This window comes from Pipra filicauda, unplaced genomic scaffold, assembly GCF_003945595.2.
Source record: "Pipra filicauda isolate LSUMZ 115617 unplaced genomic scaffold, ASM394559v2 scaffold50_size3627746_pilon, whole genome shotgun sequence".
In the NCBI taxonomy this organism is placed as follows: Eukaryota; Metazoa; Chordata; class Aves; order Passeriformes; family Pipridae; genus Pipra; species Pipra filicauda.
This window is the reverse complement of record NW_024104654.1, coordinates 694,694-714,604: the sequence shown is the minus strand read 5'-3', so window position 1 is coordinate 714,604 and position 19,911 is coordinate 694,694. Positions and strand designations below refer to the sequence as shown.

General features: G+C 41.9%; 1 protein-coding gene across 5 annotated transcripts in view; it reads right to left on the bottom strand.

The window, feature by feature from the left end:
- Positions 1–19,911, bottom strand: part of STARD13 (StAR related lipid transfer domain containing 13) — a 251,030-nt gene that overhangs the window by 7,688 nt on the left and 223,431 nt on the right. For all 5 annotated transcript variants that reach the window (XM_027728928.2, XM_027728930.2, XM_039386854.1 and 2 more), the window contains 7 exons: positions 16,940–18,318; positions 15,346–15,519; positions 13,144–13,303; positions 8,959–9,157; positions 5,571–5,778; positions 4,581–4,695; positions 3,614–3,835 (listed from right to left, as the gene is read on the bottom strand). In XM_027728928.2, coding sequence (XP_027584729.2) covers positions 3,614–3,835; positions 4,581–4,695; positions 5,571–5,778; positions 8,959–9,157; positions 13,144–13,303; positions 15,346–15,519; positions 16,940–18,318 — 2,457 coding nt within the window. The remainder of the gene's footprint in view (positions 1–3,613; positions 3,836–4,580; positions 4,696–5,570; positions 5,779–8,958; positions 9,158–13,143; positions 13,304–15,345; positions 15,520–16,939; positions 18,319–19,911) is intronic.

Below are 19,911 nucleotides of genomic sequence, written 5' to 3'. Positions count from 1 at the left end.
GCCATCATTAAAACTTCTACTCTGGACTTCCGGAGGGCAGATTTTGGCCTATTCAAAAAACTAATTCAGGGCATACCCTGGGAAACAACCCTTAAAGGCAAGGGGGTCCAGGAGGGATGGACATGCTTCAAACAGGCAATTTTGAGCGCACAGGAACAGGCTATTCCAGTGTGCCGAAAGGCCAGCCGGAGGGGAAGACGGTCGGCTTGGTTAAATAGGGAGGTTCTGAAAGAAATCAGGGATAAAAAGAAAGTTTACAGACTGTGGAAAAAAGGGCTGGCTACTTATGAAGAATTTACGAAGAGAGCTAGGTCATGCAGGAAAAAAATTAGGGAAAGAAAGTGGAATTTGAAGTTAATTTGGCTAATTCAGTTAGGGATAACAAAAAGTCCTTTTATAAATACATTAATAGCAAAAGAAGGGGCAAGGAAAACCTCAATTCGCTGTTGGACTTGGAGGGAAATATAGTTAACAAAGATAAGGAGAAGGCTGAGGTACTTAACACCTACTTTGCCTCAGTTTTTAGCAGTAAGACAGGTGGCCCTCAGAACAACTGGCCTCTAGAGCAGATAGACAGAGACAGAGAGCTGAATAGCCCTCCTGTATTCCAGGAGGATGTAGTTAGCAACTTACTGAGCCAGCTGGATCCTAACAAGTCTATGGGACCAGACGGGATCCATCCCAGGGTGATGAGGGAGCTGGCAGAAGAGCTTGCCAAACCGCTCTCCATCATCTTCCAACAGTCCTGGCTCTCTGGGAAGGTCCCAGATGATTGGAGGTTGGCGAATGTCACCCCAATCCACAAAAAGGGCTGCAAGCAGGACCCTGGCAACTACAGGCCTGTCAGCCTGACCTCGGTGCCTGGCAGGGTTATGGAGCAGATCATCCTGAGTGCAATCACACAGCACCTTCAGGATGGACAAGGGATTAGACCCAGCCAGCGTGGGTTTAGGAGGGGCAGGTCCTGTCTGACCAACCTGATCTCTTTTTACGATCAGGTGACCCACCTGGTGGATGAGGGGAAGGCTGTGGATGTGGTCTATCTAGACGTCAGCAAGGCCTTTGACACTGTCTCCCATAATATACTCCTGGAAAAGCTGGTAGCCCATGGCTTGGACAAGTGTACCCTCTCCTGGATTAGGAGCTGGCTGGACGGTCGGGCCCAGAGAGTGCTGGTGAATGGAGCTGCATCCAGCTGGCAGCCGGTCACCAGTGGTGTTCCCCAGGGGTCTGTGTTGGGTCCAGTCCTGTTTAACAGCTTTATTGATGATTTAGATGAGGGGATTGAGTCCATCATCAGCAAATTTGCTGATGACACCAAACTGGGAGGGAGTGTCGACCTGCTGGAAGGCAGGCGGGCTCTGCAGAGGGATCTGGATAGACTTGAGAGATGGGCTGATTCCAATGGGATGAAGTTCAATAAAGCCAAGTGCCGGGTCCTGCACTTTGGCCACAACAACCCCCTGCAGCGCTACAGGCTGGGCACAGAGTGGCTGGAAAGCAGCCAGGCAGAAAGGGACCTGGGGGTACTAATTGACAGGAAGCGCAACATGAGCCAACAGTGTGCCCAGGTGGCCAAGAAGGCCAATGGGATCTTGTCCTGTATCAAAAATAGCGTGGCCAGCAGGAGCAGGGAAGTGATCCTTCCCCTGTACTCTGCGTTGGTGAGGCCACACCTTGAGTATTGTGGTCAGTTCTGGGCCCCTCAGTTCAGGAAGGATATTGAGGTGCTGGAGCGGGTCCAGAGAAGAGCAACAAGGCTGGTGAAGGGACTGGAGCATAAGTCCTATGGGGAGAGGCTGAGGGAGCTGGGGGTGTTTAGCCTGGAGAAGAGGAGGCTCAGAGGTGACCTCATCGCCGTCTATAACTACCTGAAGGGAAGTTCCAGCCAGGTGGGGGTTGGTCTCTTCTCTCAGGCACTCAGCAATAGGACAAGGGGGCACGGGCTTAAGCTCCGCCAGGGGAAATTTAAGTTGGATATCAGGAGAAAATTCTTTACAGAGAGAGTAAGCAGGCATTGGAATGGGCTGCCCAGAGAGGTGGTGGATTCACCATCCCTGGAGATTTTTAAACGCAGATTGGACGTGGCACTGAGTGCCATGATCTAGTAAATGGACTGGATTTGGACCAAGGGTTGGACTCGATGATCTCGGAGGTCTTTTCCAACCCAATCGATTCTATGATTCTATGATTCTATGATATGTTGATTCAGTTATGTGTTGGGTACACAGATGTTTGCTCCTCAAAATAGCTGCAATGGAAGTTGGGAAAATGCCTTTCCATGAGCACAGACTGCTTGCTAAGTCTTCCTTGCTCACAGGTCCTGTTTCTTGAAACACCTCCACACACGCAATAAGGTGAGCAGAAAGTGCTGGGCTATGCACCAGGTGAATGTCCTAGATTCTACACGTACAGCTTTTCTGCGTGGTCTTAGGGGTCATATTTCAGGCAGTAAACAAGTTAACTGTTATCACTGGATCTTGCAAGCCCTGCTTTTCTAACCCCTCCCTACCCTAGCATTCTCACATACCATTGTCAGTGCTTCAGAAAGCTCTAGTACCTCCCACAGACCCAGGATTGTTTCCCCAGAACCACCCCCTGAAATTATTTCATGCTGTTATAATTCTTTCTCTTCAAATCTCTCAGTTCCCCAGTTACCCCACACTAGAGCTGCAGAGACTCCCAATCCCCTCTGTAGTCTCACATGCCCACCCTTCTTCCACATCCTGCCCCCACCTGAGCCCCGCTGTCCCTCCCTGGAGAGGTCACACACAGAAGCTGGCTACAAACCAGAATGACTGCAGTTTCTTTGCCCTGACAGAGGAGTAGCACTTTCCCAAATAGGGGTAATGCTGCCTCCTACCTCCTCACCATCCAGATCACACATTTGTCCCAGTGCCCTTCCCCTACCTAACTAGTATAATCCACTCCTAATCCATCCCTTCCTCTCACTAGCTGCTTCTGGTTTGGAGATCTCTGTTTTGCTATTGCATTTCCAGCAGCCCTGTACTCCACTGTCTGCAGGGACCCTACAGCACCCTCCTCCTGGCTGTAGTGGTCTGGCTTTCCCTGCAGAAGTGATGGAGCCTGGAACAAATTCAGAAATTTCAATAAAGCTGCAGTATCAAAAATCCACCAGTGTCAAGGACAAGAGGATCAGGGATAAAACTGGCCATGTGGCTGGTCTGGCTAATAAAGCACTGGGCAGCCTGAAAAGATTTCATAATATCCATGTTTTGGCTGTGTTCTCCAAACTGCTAGCAAACATCAGGAGCTGGTTAGAAACTTTGCATGTCCTCCCATTAGAGAGCTTACTAAGGTAATGTTCTCTGTTGTTTAATGTTCCAGCTCACTCTTTGCTTGTGTTGTTTGCTGTTTCACTTATTTATCTGTTTTGGAGACAGCTTGCTTTATGTGCCTTTTCCTGGAATCTGATATTTGAATCACTATTATATTACATTTTTAATTGCTTTTAGTAGTCCTTAAAAAAAAAAGTGTGCCTTGCCAGAAAGAAGGGTATGTATTTAGCCATGCAACATGTCAGGGTGTCCCATAGCTAGGCTGTAATTTGCTTAGGATTCTTTACTGCTTCTTCCATATCTCCCCAGATTACCTTTTTGTACGCGAGTTCTGTGTTCTCTATACTGGAACATGTGACCCATCCTTTGAATTTCTCTTTTGCTTCTTTCTGGAGATTCTGCATGAGATTTTCCAGGTACATCTGATAGTTCCCTCCTTCCTCATCCACTTGTTTCCCGAGCTCATCCAATGTGGGAGAATGCACTTCTGCATCAACATAGGAGTTTCGGGATTGTGTGATCATCTCGTGTGGGACCTGTGCCACAGAAGGGAGCGAAAGCACACAGAGAAGACCTCCTGCTGAGAACTTTTCTTTAAAGCAATATGTTTCTAAGCTGATGGACCATTCAGCATCCAGTTGCAATGAGCCTATGATCTGTAAAATGTATACCTATTTCTATCTTTATGCAAGATAGAAAATCAAAGTAGTCTAATGAAACAGTCCATGGCTCAGAGCAGCACTACTAATGCAGAACCATATTAGACTGATCAACTGGATGTCAATACACCTCTGTTTCTCCTTTAGCCCTCAGAAACATTGCCTTGTGCTTTTGGGGAAGGGAGATAGGAGCATTTTCTCTCTTCCAGCTACAGTGTAAATAGCTATGCGATTTTAACTTTATTGCATGACACACAGATATAAAGTGTATGGACTCTTCTTTTTCAGAGGAATAAGTTTTAATTGAGGTGTTAAAAGCATTGTAATAAACTGAAATTTTAAACCAACAGATTTTGATTTAAATTAGACTAAAATTTCATAATCCAGTGATTTGGGTTGAAAACTGTCACAGAATAATTACCCTGCATCTTTTGCATACTAGAAGGGAACAGCTATAAAGAAATGAGATAACTGAACTTTAGATGAAGCAAGTTTACAAATAAGTGAGGCACCATCAATCTCTGAGCTAATGCAAGATGGAAAATGTAAGCATAAACAAAAATACTTCAAAGGATGCTGCATTATGTGGCCATGAATAATGCCGTTTCAGTCTCTCACTCACCTCAAAAAGTTTGTTGCATTCCATTATCATGTGAGCAAGTCCCTGAGTAGCTGCCAGGTTTTCACTGAGGTCCTTCTGATCTGGCTTCCCTGTTGCATATTTTTTCTGTATTACTCTGTAATTGAATTCAGTATCTCAGGTAAAAAGAGCTGAACTTTTTAATAGGAAAGCAAACAGCAGCAAGATGTTCTGAACACCAGAGAGGAAAACCTATCCTAAGTTTTTATTTATCACAAAGACTGCTCAGACTGTTGAGCCTTTTTTAAAGGAAAAATGTTTACCTAAAATATTGTTGAGCCAAAGGTAAAAGCAGGAAAGGTTATGCACATCCTGCATTATGTGTTGCACATTTTGAAATGGATTTTTAACAGACATAGTGTAAAGTTACTGCTGTAAGCACTTGCTCAGACACTGGTTATACATGTACATAAGCAAGAATCTCAGTATATTCTGAACCAGAGGGATGAAAAAAAAATCAGGAGGGACCACTAATATTTAACCAGGTCTATGCCCTGTTTAGTCTACACTCACCATGTTACACACCATTAAAATGTGGCCTGAAATAAACTTGGTTTCCCAAATGGCAGAATGCAGCTAGAAAACTGAAAGTGAAAAAACACTCACTGAAAATCCACATATTAAAATCCTTTAAAACATGGTCAATCTTTTACTTCAGCCACTGCAAAATCAAGCCTTTTCCCTTCACAGATGTCAACACTAGTCACACAAAACTCACTAGTGCCCCACTGAAAATTTCGCATGGAAAGCAGGCACTGCATATTCTCAACACACAGCCAAAATGCCTTCTGGGCTTGTGAAAACAAGTGTGCTTCTGACTCTGCAGCATGGGTTTTCCCCTCTTGCTGAAGCCATGCCTTGTTTAATGTGTGCTGGAAAGCAGATGCTTTGGAAAGTTTTGTCCTGCATACCACTGAAAGCATCACTCTGTATTAAGGATATGACTATTTATAGTGTTGAGAAGAAATGTACCTTGGTGAGCTTTCTTTCTTCACTATATTGAGATGGAAGAGAGAGGGGGCCAGACAAACAGCTATGTTCATAGGAGTCATCTGATTCTCCTCCACAGAGGTGACGTCACTCAGGAAGCACAGCAGAGTCTGCAGAACCTCCCGGTTCTCATCGGACATCAGCATGATAGCAGCCTGCACCGCCTGCAGCCGCTGCTCCTTGGGGACGTCTGAGGAAAAGCAAGGGACGTTCGGAGGGGTCAGTTGTAGGATCAGATAAGGAGCCAGAAAGACAGTTAGCACAAACATTCACAGTCCCCATAAGTGTCCAAAAACCATGTAGATGTGGTGCTTTGGAACATAGTTTAGTGGTGGACCTGGCAGTGTTAGGTTAATGGTTGGACTTGATGATCTTAGAGGTCTTTTCCAGCTCTAATGATTCTATGATAACGGCTTTGTGAAGAGGCAGATGACAGGGGACAAAGGGGAAAAGACTAGCTGGCTTCTGGTTTTTGCTCCTCCATCAAGCACAGCTTGCCACACCAGAGTATGACATTTCTCTATTTGAAGGCTTTTCCCAAGAGAGACTGAACTTCTTTTAAAGTTTATGAAGGGAGAGTAGTTTAAATGGTATTTTTCAGGTTTCTTTTCTCCCCTAGTAAGACAGTTTGAAAGTCTTAGCGAAGCTTCGGGAAAACACATCTGTGTCCTAAACTGTAAAAGAGTTTAATGAAAGAAGTAATGGGTATGCTTAAATAGCACCTCAGACAGATTCAAGTCTAAAACAACCATAAGTTTTCTCAGTTTGGACTTCAAGCCCTCCTCTGGGCGTTACATTCTTCTATATAATTGAATAGAAGAAGAACAAAAGCAGATTTAGAGTAGAGGGAACAGCCAGCTTTTAAGATTTGACTGGTAGCCTTGTACAAGCACTTTATTTTAAAAGCTTTCAGACATGAATGACAAAATGAACACAGCCTAACGCTTCTAAAGTTTCTAGAAGCAGCAAGGCCAGGTCTTCCTGAGAAGTCAGAGAAGCCTTTGCTAAATTCATGCAACATGTCTTTTCTGCCCATATTGCACCCTAGTAATCCCTCCCTCCCCCTTTATTGTTGCTCTGATGAGTCTGGTACATAAAGAAGAAGAGCAGCTAGTTCTTCAAGTAATAGGTAAACATTAGGCAACTGAGAGTTTTAGGGAAATGGAAGAAGTTTCATCAATGCTATGCCAAGTACGACTACTACACTAATCATCTCATCCCCAATCCTCTCTGTTACAGCAATTCAAGTCATTCCGGATATATGAAAAGGTCTTGGATATATGAAAAATATCTTCAGTGAGTTCCAGAAAATCAGAAATCCCCTGCCAATACACTAAGAGAGGAAAAATCCTTCCTAACTTCACATTAACAATTTGTTGAACAGAATGAGGGGTAAGAAAAACTCCCAGCTACGGATTAATTTAATTGCAGACATTATGAAACACAATTGGTATCCCAGCGATTTTCAACATTTTTCTTTCTGTTAAAAGAGTTTCATCAGTACTGTCTAAAACAGAAAAATGTATTTGTTGTTGGTCACATGGAAAAATTCCCCAGTGCTACTCATTCTTAATCCAAGGATTGTTCTCCAGTGTCCACAGAGACCATCTTTTCCTGTTCCTACCTTGGTTTAAATGGACCCATCCTCAAATCTTTATGAAATCCTTTGAATTACTAGTGCAGTTCAAGAAAATCTTTCCGAGCACATTTTTTTCCATCTGACTACTGTAAAGAAGAGTTCTTCAGACTTCCCACTGCAGTACTACACAGGCATTACAGAATCAGCTCACACTTCTTTTTACATTTTTTGTTGGCTGGTATCAATATTTCACCATTCAGCCTCATGGCTATTGTGAATCCTAACACCAGGTTCGTGTCTTGGAAAAGGGGAGTCCTTCTGGCAACACACCTACTTATGCCAATGACATTGGGATATGCCATGTCTCTCTCCCATTGGTGAGAGGGCAGTTTACTTGCAGTCTCTTCTGTGCCAAGACAGGACATTCCCAGTTTTCATCAAGCAATAGTTTAAAGGTGATTTGTTTCCAAGGACATGTAGTCCTTGCAGTGGATAATCTTCTCCTTGGCCACTTCACTATGGAAACAATTGTGATTGCCATTTTATTAGCAGCCAGAATTCCTGTTGCTTTTCTGAACGAGCTTATTAACGTGTGTGTAGGCAGACAAGACCTGCAAATTGTGAGCAGGAAAAAAGACGGGGAAATGATGGTCCAGAACGAGGCACCACCTGTTTCAGTTCATTTGTGTCCCACGACATCACGTATGGCCAAACTCACTAAATTTATTTGCAATGCTGTCTCTCTCATGCAGAATCACAGTATTCTTTACCAGCTACAGACAGTGGGATGCTAAATACATTAGTGACTATGCGCCACAGACAGATTTTTACAGTAAAGGGAAGCAATGGAAGTAACTGAGATTCTTAAGCACTGGGATTATACAGTGTTTTAAAATGTCTTTCTATTTTTTGGCAGCTGAAATGTCTGCAAGTGAAAAGACTAGACACACTTCTCTTTAGTGCTTCCAATTATTTGGCTTAGGCTGCCTGGGTAGGGTTTTCTGCATCTGCCAGAGAACTGGCTGACTGGCCTTCATAATGGACATTGTCAGGAAAAAACTCTAATTCCTCTGGTTTTTCAGTGTTTCCCTCATTATTTATTTCTCCCTCAGTCTGGAGAAGAGTTACACAGTCATTTCCTGTTCTACAGGGATTTTCATCATTCTGATACATCTGAGTCTCAAATTTTGCTCAAGATTGCTTATGCTGGAATGAAAAGAAGAAATCCTCTAGTTTATTTCTTTCTCTAAGGGGTCTTTACAAAGAGCTGATGATCTACATGAAGGCAGCTTGTTTTTTGCATATACATTTTATTGACTGTAACGAAAAGGCAAATAATCAAAAGTCACAGCAAAGAAGGGGACTGCACAGACACACATTCTCATTGTCAAGTACCACTTCTCCGTGCCCAGAAGACTCACTTATATTGAGATGTCTGCAGGAAATGTGCCTGCATTTTTAAAGAAATCTGACAAAAATATGAGTCTTCATGCTTTTTATGTCCAAAACAGCCTGTCCTTCTGGGTTCTTTCTGATTGTGAGGCTGATATTTTCAAATCTTCTTAATATCTGAGGGTTGTCTTTACATTAAATTTGACACTGAAACCTTTAGGTGGTTCTAAAAATCTCTTAGTGACAGATTTTGACGGCAGAGAAGTTCTTTTATATATCTCAAAGGTCAGCAGAAAGAATCCCACCCAGTGTTAACATACCAAAATTATTTACAGTATATTACTGTATAATATATAGTATTTTCTAGTTGTTTATAATAATAGAAATATGTCAACTTACACTGATAGATGTGCAGAAAAGTCTCTCCTAGTTTACTTGTGAGGAGAGGTTCCGGCAAGTCCCTGAAAAATTGCTTTACCATGTCTGCCACATCGTATGCTGACTGGTCTTCATAGCTGACGTTTTCTGGGGAGCTCTCATTCATCTGACGCAGGGCCTGGATTCGGGATTTCACCCCAGATTTTCGAAACAGACCCACCTAAAAAAGTAAAAAAGAAAATGTTACGCAAAAAAATTTTATTTGTTTATTTATATTTATATATAAATCTATTATGGGGGGCTTTGATTATGACCAAAGCTTGGGTTGCTTATTTTACTCTAGGCAAAACCAAAGAAAACTTGCAAGTGTGATGGTCATGACTTGCCCCCAAGTCTGGCAGGCAAGCACATGCTCTCACAGCAGGACTGTAAGGGTTAATAAAGCTGCTGCTCTCTGTCCCATCCAAGAGGGAGAGTTCAGAGTGCACAATTTCCCTGCTGCCTGAAGGGTGTAAGCAAGATGCTCAGCTGATATAAATCAGCATGGCTTGCTTGGCTTGGGTGACTGACTGTTGATTTACTCCAGCTGAGAATCTGGTTCCTCATGTTTATTTGGGTACATATTTCGAAGACTAACAAGAAAATATTATGCTTAGCTAAGTAATAAATGCTGTGCCAAAAGATTAGTACATCCTGGTAGAGCTTTAAAATCAAGACCAAACCTATTTTTTGCCCTTCCTGCTTCCCCCTTCCTTCTCTGCTTCCAAGAGTTCTCCCAAATTCCACTAAAATACATTTTTATCCTGTTTGCTTTCTATTTGAAAGGAAGTGGTAATTCTTCAAATGATGCCTTCAAGGCAGTGCTGCCCTTTCTTGTCCTTCTCCCCAGTGGAATTCCCCCAGGGTGAATTCCTGAGCCTAAACGGCATTATTTATTCCCAAGTCAGTTTACAGTGTTTCATTTGGGAAGTGTTAACACTGTTTCCCTTCAGTTTTGCCTGGGAAAAGCTGAAATATGGAGAAAGACTTATGGAAAAGGCGCATTTCAGGTTTGGAATTATATACTCCTGTTCCTCTGTGACAGCTGTCTTGCTGGTGATTGCAGCAGCTTCCTGCATGGCATAGTCCATCAACAAACGTGTACAAGCAAGGAAATAATGCCTTCTGGCCTTCTTCCCCTTACTTCCAACACGAAGCAGCACAGAGTTCATTCATGTAGGACCCTCCTCTCCCTAGAACACCTCCTATGCTCTACTGTACGGTATTTAGGACTTTTGTTAACTCACACATAAATGACACTAATTACACAAATTAGTGTAATTAGTGTCTGCAGATCTGTGAGGGGTTTATTTATTTATAACAGAGACGAACTGCTACACCAGACTGGCTGTGAGGAAGTTCTTCTATGTGCTCTTATTGATGAATTTAGTATCACTTGTGAGTTAAATTTAGGTATAGGAAGTAGAGAACTGGAGTGTGCCCTGTGTACTGTATTTATGATCACAAGTGAAGCTCCACTCTTGTTTCTGACAAGAGAATACAAAAAAGAGCATCCAGCTCTTTAATCTATTTTTTCCTTACACTTTCCCTTCTTAAGTCCCTTTTCCTCTTAGAAATGTGTGCTGAAGATACAGAAGGACACTTGCTAATTCTGTCAAAAAAAATAAAATTTTGGCCTGTGGTAGAAACATGTGAAAGCAGAGGCTCAATTATCTGCTTTTGATGGAAAGTGTCCTTGCTGGTATAAAGAACGTTTAAAAACTTTCAGCTAAGTCTGATTTGAGAAGTCAGATGTCAGATCATACCCATACAATCTCTTGTTGCACATCATTCTGCTACTCTTGACCTCTGGTTTTGTTTAATGATATTTATCCAAACTCCTATTTCCTTTTTTCATTGAAAAAATTAATAATTAATCAAAAAAGGACAGTTCTTCACTTGGAAGAAAAAGATGTTTTAGGCTCTGTTCTGCAATATTACAGACTCATTCTGTAAATAAAATGAGACTATAAATCCAGAGGTTGGTCTGGCCCAATTTCTTTAGTATCGTCATGCTGTGGAACATCTACCATGCAAGTAGCCATATGATGCATGACAGAAACATAGACACAGTTGAAAAAGGCAAAGCACTTTTTATTTCACAGGCTGAAACTGAATAACACATCCTACAAATAATGGTGAGGCTTCTCATACCATTTTAGGTATTTCAGTGGCAGACCTTACAATGATTTAGAACAACCTCAACTTTACCAAGTGTGTGCAAGTAGAAGCTCTGATGCCTGTTCAGGACTCTAGATCACCTTCTGCAGTGCACAGAGAGACACATAAGCAAGATGCTGAGGGAGACTGGAGGCTGCTCAGACCTCTCTCTAGGTATTAGGAGACTTCAAATTAAATGGGAACAAAGGGAATAACTGTAAAGATGAGAAGCTGAAGCCCGGAGGGTTTTGGCCTAGAAAGGTTTTTGGTGAAAAAGTATTTTAAATGGTCCTGATCTGTACTTCTCCTTCTTTTTCCACTGAATATTTTTCCAATTCCATCCTGAGTGGAAACTCAAGCTGAGTTGAAATGGCACTTCACGTACCTCTGATGCTTCCCAGCAAGTAAACTCTGTCTCTCAGAACAGATATTTGTCTCAGACTTCCCACTCCTTTTGACTGCCTCAAATCTCTCAAGAGCTTATTCTTTCTCTTTAGTATTACACTCCCTTTTACATTCTCCCCCATTTATCCACTCTCTCCTCTTTCTTCCTATTGCTCCGCTTCTTAGCTGAAACTCTATCCTTACATCTCCTGTTCCTTTTACTTGGGCCAGTGTCTCCTCCTCCAATCTCATCACTGATTCCAGGCTTGGTGCATTACTTTTCTTCCTACACTGAGTTTCCCAGCTCAGGGCACAAACCCAGATGACCACTGTGGCAACCAGGCATGTTACTTATTGAATATACTGCTTCTACTTGCCTCTAGGCATCTTTCCCTTCCATCCCCTATTAACACATTTCTGACAAATTATTTGTCCTGCCCCTCGGCTCCTGTACTACATATGGTCGGTAGAACTCATCTCACACCACCTTTGACACCTTGGAGTTAGATGTCATGGTTTGACCACCACAGGATCTCTTTACAGAGAGAAATTATAAGAAGGCCATGTGTCATTCCCACTGGTTGCAAAGAGAAATGGTTGTGATTCCCAGCAATGCATTTACTTTTTAGATTTCAATTTTGGAGAAGATGACTGTCATCCAACAAAACGACCTGAACAGCAACCAGAATGGTGATCAGAAAATGCAAAGATTCAGAACAGACTATTTCTACCCTTTTCATATGCTCAGACCAAGAGAGGCAGCAAAGTCTGCAGAGTAAAATGCTAGTTGCTCCTTTTGAACTTACAACTATCTAAAAGCAGTTATGGAAGAGGTCATATGACATGAGGTCAATAACAGTAGAGGACTGAACATAATCAGCCAGGGGGTTTCTCCCTCCCAGTCCTATGTCCCTAAAAATACATATCCGCATCCTTAGGGGAAGAACAGTAAAAATATGACTAGTATGTCCCTGCTCTATAGCTAAAGAGAATAAAAAAATCTGAAACACTTTGAGCATGAGGGTGTCCCAGCTGGCTTGTTGTAGCTAAGAACACTATAAAAGGCAACGTACCATAATGGCTTTGGCATTGAACCCCTGATGACCTAAGTATCTGGATATATCTGACTGTCAACAGAATACTTCGAATATTTTGCTGAGTTTGCTCTCTATTCTTGGACTTTCTTTCTTTGCTAAGTAAATAAAACCTTTTGTACCATGTCTTGTGAAATGGTGAATGCAGTTAACCCTCACTGGCAACAGTCAAACATAAGCAGAACAGTTAGAGGTAGAAGTTGGGAGTCCTGATCTCTTCCTGGGTCTGATTCAATAGACCCCACATCTGATTCAATAGATCCAACATTATTCTTTGAAGTAGACTATGGTATACAAATCAGTAGGACAGCTGTAGCTGCAAGAATTCAACAGATTAGCTGGATACAAATCTCAAAACAGCAAACTGCTAGTATTGGCATCAAGTATCAAATCACCAGAGATTTGGGCCCAACATGAGATATAATAATCTTCAAATAATCCTGGTACTAAGTATAAAAAGGCTCACCATTGCTTGCTTAAAGCAGCTTTACAGAAAAAATGAACCAAGTCCGTGAAGTGAAGTTCATACCTGATCTAGACAGTTGCTCCGTAAGTAGCGCAGTGCTTGTTGTATGCTCTGGGGAAGAGGTTGTCCTGTTCTCTGGACATGAACTATGAGAGGCACACCAAAGACATTCTTGTCCTTGTAGTCAGGGACTTTCATCCTCTTCATGAACTTTGGCACAGACCTGAAAATAACATGAACAGGCTGCATGAAAATATCAGGGTATTTACACAGTCTCTCTGAGTAACACTACTGACAGAAATTGGTAGCTGGAGCCTTTTTAATAAAGATGGTGAAATAATGCTTAATGCACAATGCATGGACACTTTAAAATCTGTATGACTGATGAATCTGTCAGCTTGAATAACTGGATGGCCTCTGTCTCTAAGACATAGCATAAAAATCTGTTCTAATAAAAAACTTTTACTATGCAGCTGCCATCCAGCTGAAGCCAACACGGTTTAAAGCATCCTTTAGGGACTCAAAGGAACAGCGCAGCAAACTGGAGAGGGTACCTGACAGAAAGAGGTTCAGTTCTTTAACAGGCTGAGTGACTATACTACCTGTTACATGATTTAGTATTTCTATTGACTAACAATTTACAATAATAAATGATAGTGGGAAATACCTATGTGTCAGATTCACCCCTTGTGTTATATGATTTATTTTAGTCGAGTCACTTAAGTGAAGCTGGTGAGCTTGCTTTCTTCAAAAAATGATGCTGAAAACAAGAACAAACTGGATTCTCCTTGTGGGAGGCATGACTGCCATGGAATTAAAATAAAAAGGATGAATATGACCTGAATGCGACTAAGATTTTTCTCATCTGTGTGGGAAGGAATTAAAATTCAGATTAAATTACCTACTGAAGAAGTACAGCATATAACTTTACAGCTATTTACAGTTCCACTCTTATAAATTCTTAGTGACTGATTACATAAACTGAAAAATATTTCTCAGGATGAAAACCTGGTACAAACAGCAGGTCTGTATTCTAGTCTGCTTATTTGAAGTTGGTTAACTGAGATTCATTTCAGTACAGACGCTGTCAGTTAACCACAGGCTGCTGCACAAAAGGAGAACAGTGAAATGGAGTTTATTCTTACTGAATTTTAGTTCTCTAATGGAAATTTAGAAAGAGTTAATAGTCTGGACTACCTCTATACACACTCTAGAGAAAGACACCTCTGGAGGGTGACTGAAACCCTCAGCCTTGGATATAATGAGCTGCTTTGGAGTTGCTTGTCCTTTTCCTCTGATCACAAACAGCTGGCCCGACTTTCTCAGATTACATTTATAACAGATTAGACTTTTAACTTTTTCTAATAGCTGATGTTAGTGAGGTGAATCTCACATGTATTTAACTCTGTATCTAATTTTCCATTTCTAAAGGAAAACTTGTCCTATCTAGCTCACAGATGAATTTAATGGGATTTTGGTGAGGTGCTTTGAACATGAAAATCACAATGTACACGTCAAGTCATACTATGTTTGGACTCAGTGTCTCGGTGTATTAGGGAGTTTCTGTTACCCTTTTGATTATTTCTCAGATACTTATAAACTCTTATCTATGCCCATTTCCATTTCTGACATACCTCTGTCTGTGGAGCCTACCAGGGTCTGTATACCATTAAACATGCAGGTTTCTGTAGCCAGGTGCTACAGAAGGAGCACATTGCCAGCATTCACGTCCATCTGCCCTTCATTCCCTGAGTGACCAGGTAGCTGTCACAGCTGTCAGGGTTGCAAGTTTCCTCTAACACAGGTCCTAGACTAAAGCTTGCATCTTTTGATCTGTAGTGAAAAGTGCCACAACTGTTCTAACCCTTCTTTTACAGCACAAACAAACCAATATCAAATACATAAAGTAGCAGCAGCAGCTGTTTCTTTTCAAATAACAAAATGAATTCTGGGTATAAGACTTACTGTAAACTTCTCCTGCTTTTTAAAGTCTCTATTCTACTCCTGTTTATTTTTCTGGAACTGAAGTGTTGTTAGAAAGGCCAGTGTTGTGTCTCTGTTGGAGCAGAGGAATGAAATTAGATTTCCACAATCTATTTCTGACTTTGCCAATGAGTCATTAGGCAGCAGTGGATTAAAAGGGACAGTTTCAAACCCTACAGTTGCCCCTTCTAATTGCATTTACTTACTATCACAGTAAACAGAATTAGGAGATACTATTTTCTTCTACAAATAGCTCTTTTTCCACTTATCAATGGTACTTACCAGGTCCAACCATGTTTGTTTGACATGGAGTACTTTTCCATGATGGCAGTAAGACGAAGCAAAGAGAATTTTTGCAGAAGATTCATTTGGGCTGCTGACTGATTGCTGATGTGAAGTGATGCAATAGAGCGGCTCAGGCGATGAGAGATTTGGAAACTATGCCATCGTAATCGCCTTTAGCAAAAGAAACAATAGAGAAGTCAGACAATGGCTTTAATTGGGCAGAAAAGATGGTATACTGTGAGATAGGGCTGGGCAATATATAAAACACATATAAACATGCACACATACATTATGGTGTGTCAACTGAAATAATATGTACTTTGGAGATAAATAAAACAATTTGCTCAATCTCTTTAATTTTGGAAATGCCCAAGTTTTGTCATTTTAAAGTTAGATTCACAAGTGGATGTGGAGTTCCATCCACATACTCGGGGAAGTGGTGCTGCCCGCTATGCCCTTTATTAGCCCACACACTTCCAACAGGATGTGGGAGATCCACATTCAAATGTTCTCTGTCTGACTCAGAACTGGGATTTGATGCCTAGTCCCACACATCCCAGGGGACCAACCTGACCACCAAGGTATTTGGAGATGAGGTTCTCCAAGTATCTCCGTTTTTAAATACTGAAGAATTTTTTTGAAAAAAGATTGAACATTGTGTCTCCTTAGCAAGAGCTGTAACCACCAAGATATTGAGCCACTCACATCTTTTTACTCCAATGCACTTTCTCTATATACTAGATTCATCAGGAAAAAAAAGTAAATTTCATTTTCTTGTTTTGCTGAACATGAGTTCTAGCTCAAATCCTAAAAACTTTGGCACTGCTCATTTACTCAGTAGTTTCCTTGAGTTCACTTGCCTGTGATGGAGGTGAGCAAGCACAGGCTGCAGTAAACCACAGCATGGCAGAATCCTCTATGAAGATTTGACAAGACTGATGGCAGATCAGAAAATACCAGGTATATTCTCCCTGGTTTTGCACGTACAAAGCCACCCTACACACAACAGTATGGATCCATGAAGGCCTTTACCCAGGGCCTTGCTTCCCTGGCTCAACTGAAACTCATCTCTCTGACTTAAAACAGGTCTGCAAACTATTAACAAAATCTCACTTTTCACTTTTATTAACAAGTCAATTTTATACCATAATTTCATCTCTGAAGGATGAAGGGGCAAGGTAGGGAAGTTCTCTTTGAGCACAAAGGGACACATTTTTAAAGCAGACCAGCGCAATAAAAAGTGCATAAGGCACTGATGCATAAAGATGTGGGTGCATAACTTAGAAGACAAATTGAAAATACATCCTACAAGGTATACAGGGTCCTACTGCATAATCAAGAGATAAAAAAATGCCTTAGTTAAATTGTTTTATTAAACCTATTCTGCATTCATTCCACATAGGAATCTCCATAGCAGGATGTCCCTTCTCCTGAAGTTCCACCTTTACGTGGGAATTCCCCATCCCCATACTGGATGAGTATAACTGTAATGGTGCCCTCCACTTTCTGATTCCCAGGCTGAGAGCCTCTGCTTCATTATACTGTATTATTTCACAGTCCATGGATTTGTGAACAAAATTTTGCTACTTACCGGCTTGGCCTTGTGAGTGATGCTCCCACTCCAGAGTCTCTCCTGTCCCTAACACCAGTGGCTTCGGATTCATTCAGGGATGTTCCATCTCTGTCCATGTCACTCGGTGTGGTCCGGCCATCAGAGACAGAGTTTCCCTCAAAATCAAGAGTGATCTGTGTAGGTGACTGGAATGGCAACGACGGAGATTCCCTGACTGACACATCATCAACTGGCAGCCCTGGCAACACATTCTTTGACCAGCCATCTACCACCTCCTGAAGTCCATTGACATGATGCAAAATGTCATCTAAACGAGGAAAAAGGACATCTTTCTCTAAGTCCAGGAGGTCCCCAGTACTAGCATACAAGTGGGAACCTGGCACATTGTCATAAATACTAATTCTGCTCTCTTTAGGACAGCCAGCCATCAATCCGGACTCTTTTGGAGTAGAGCAGCTCTGCTTTCCCAAAGAGATGCTGCCTGTCCTCCAGTTTACACTGTTAGTGTTGTCTGTAGGTGAGAGGCTTTCAATAGAAAGTGCCTTTGGGAAGGTCCCTGGTTTGTGATCCTTCGGAATATGCACAACCAAGTTCTCCTGGGAATGAAATTCATTTTTGAGGTTTTGGTCCACAACTTGCCGTAAGGCTGTTCCTGCCAGAACATCTAAGTCCTCCAGGTACATCCCACCTCTCTTGTTCGCTTCGTGGCATTTGCGTTCCTTCAAACACGGTGTGCTCACCCCACTGCTGCTGTTTTCAGACTGACTGCTCTCACTGCTGGATTTGGCAGAAAAGGAAAGTCCTCTTTTAACTGAATCTTGTCCTAAGTTGTGGAGATCACCGTTAACTATCTGTACACAGTGCATGTCTTTCAAGGATTTTGGCTCAAACTGGAGAACTGGTCCACTTATCTCTAAAGGACCTGTTCTTCCTGAGCCTTTTAGTTTTCCATGCATGCCTTTTGCTTTTAGTGTCTCCATGCGTTTTAGAAAGGTTTTTGCTCTGGTTTGTGTTGGTTTTTCATTCTTCAGGTTGTCCTTGGGGAACAGGGCAGTATTTATTGCAGTGGAGTCCTGCAGCAGTGTGCTTTCCACATCATGATGGCTAGAGCAGTCGCAGGTCTCCCTGGCAGCGCTGCTGACGCCGGATTGACTCCTGTTGTCACTTCCCCCACTGCTCTCGCTGTGAATAGATGAGACCTCAGGTTCACTCAGATCTGTAAGGACGCTCTCACTGCTTGTTGTATTTTTCATTTTAATGTCCCCAGAAGATCCATGTCTGTCTGATCGGTGAAGCAAAGCATCAATGTCGTCCACTCGAGACCATCGCCTGCTGGTTCTTTGGAAAGTCCATTTATTACTGATAGCACAGAGATCTTCTTCATCTGAATCTTCACTCTGGAAAAAAGCAAGTGGCACATATTAAAAGCAGGTGCTTTAACTTGTTATTTGAATTAATGTCATTGTGGTGGTCCATGTGAACAACAGATGGCAAAGTCTCTCTGCACCCAGTTTATGACAGACTGGTCATCAGTCCTTTTATAACACCCTTTTCCATTTGATTGTAAAGACTGTGAACATCTTAACAAGAAAGGAATAAAAGCCTGTTCCACCTTAGGAGTCCCACTGATACCTCTTGGCTTCTGTGGGTTGTCTGTGCACCGAATTGTGTAGGACTGATGCCCATGGTGACTGTGTAGAAAAAAAAGTTTTGAAAGGTCCAGGTAGAGAGATCCTGACTGCAAGGATGGTATTAAGATACACACAGTAAAGATGGGGAAATAGGTGGGTACTACAGCAATGTGAGCTATTTAAAAAACTAAGAGAGCAAATATCTGGTGCTGCACATAGTTTTGCAGTGAGAACTAAATAAACATCTACAAACTTCACAGACCAGATACATCTAACAAGATTTATGTTTCAGGAACATAACTACAGATAATAGCCACAATGCTTAAAGAACAATAAAAAAATACTATTTGGCAGTATTGCTTAGGGTGGGTCTGAGCGCAGGCAAAGGAAGGCAGACAATGCAGCTGTGGGCATGTGGGCAGGAGGAACGGCCAGGCTCAGGCCTGGATGAGGCAGCTTCTACAGTTGAGGTGACCTTTACTACAGTGGCAACCACTGCCTTCATGGCCTTGGTGCCATCAGAGGTACCCCAAACTTGATCTGAAGCCTGACCCACTGTATCTGGCTTCCTCCAACCTCTCCTGAAGTAGCAGCAGTCCCATAGCTTTTCCTGGTCTCATCCCTCAGCCTGGAGTACACAGAGCTGTGCTTATGTTTAGGCAGCTCCAGGAGCTACTCTGCAATGCAGAGAACATGTGCCTTGGAAAAAAAATTGAATAAAAAATCTCTCCCTATGACATTTTTCTCATCTGTTTGCTGAAACAAAAAATATAAATCTTCAGGATGAAGCATGCAGTCAGTACTGAACTTCTGTGTTCTCTAAGGATGCAAAGCCCACAGTTGCTAATGAGTATCTTTCCCCTGACTTTGAACTGGGTTTATACTGCATTATTCTTGTACATGTGTTTTAAAGCAGAGCAAACTAACTAACTTCACCTACATGACATCCAAACAGCTCTTCACATTCTTGGAAGCAGTATGAAGGCAGTAAAATATGACAGGCTGTCAGACTAAAATGAGGTGCTAAACCAGAAAGACTATTTTGGGACTGGAAAAATTCTCATTTTAAAAGTCTAATATTAGAAGTATTTTTATAGGAAGTTTCAATGGTAAAGTTCTCTCCGATCTCTGACTAGATCTCTTCTGGCCTCTCTAATTGAAAAATGTAAACCAAATTTTACAAGAATGCCCAAAACCTTAAATAATGTGAAACCCCAAAAGCTGCAGATTTGGATCAGTAGTGTGCCAGGTCTCACTGATGCCATAAGCTTTTGCCAGTTTATCACTTCAAGTCAGTCAGATGTTTTAGATCATATCCAAACCATAAAAGAAAATATAGCTATGAAATTTTGGGCTTAG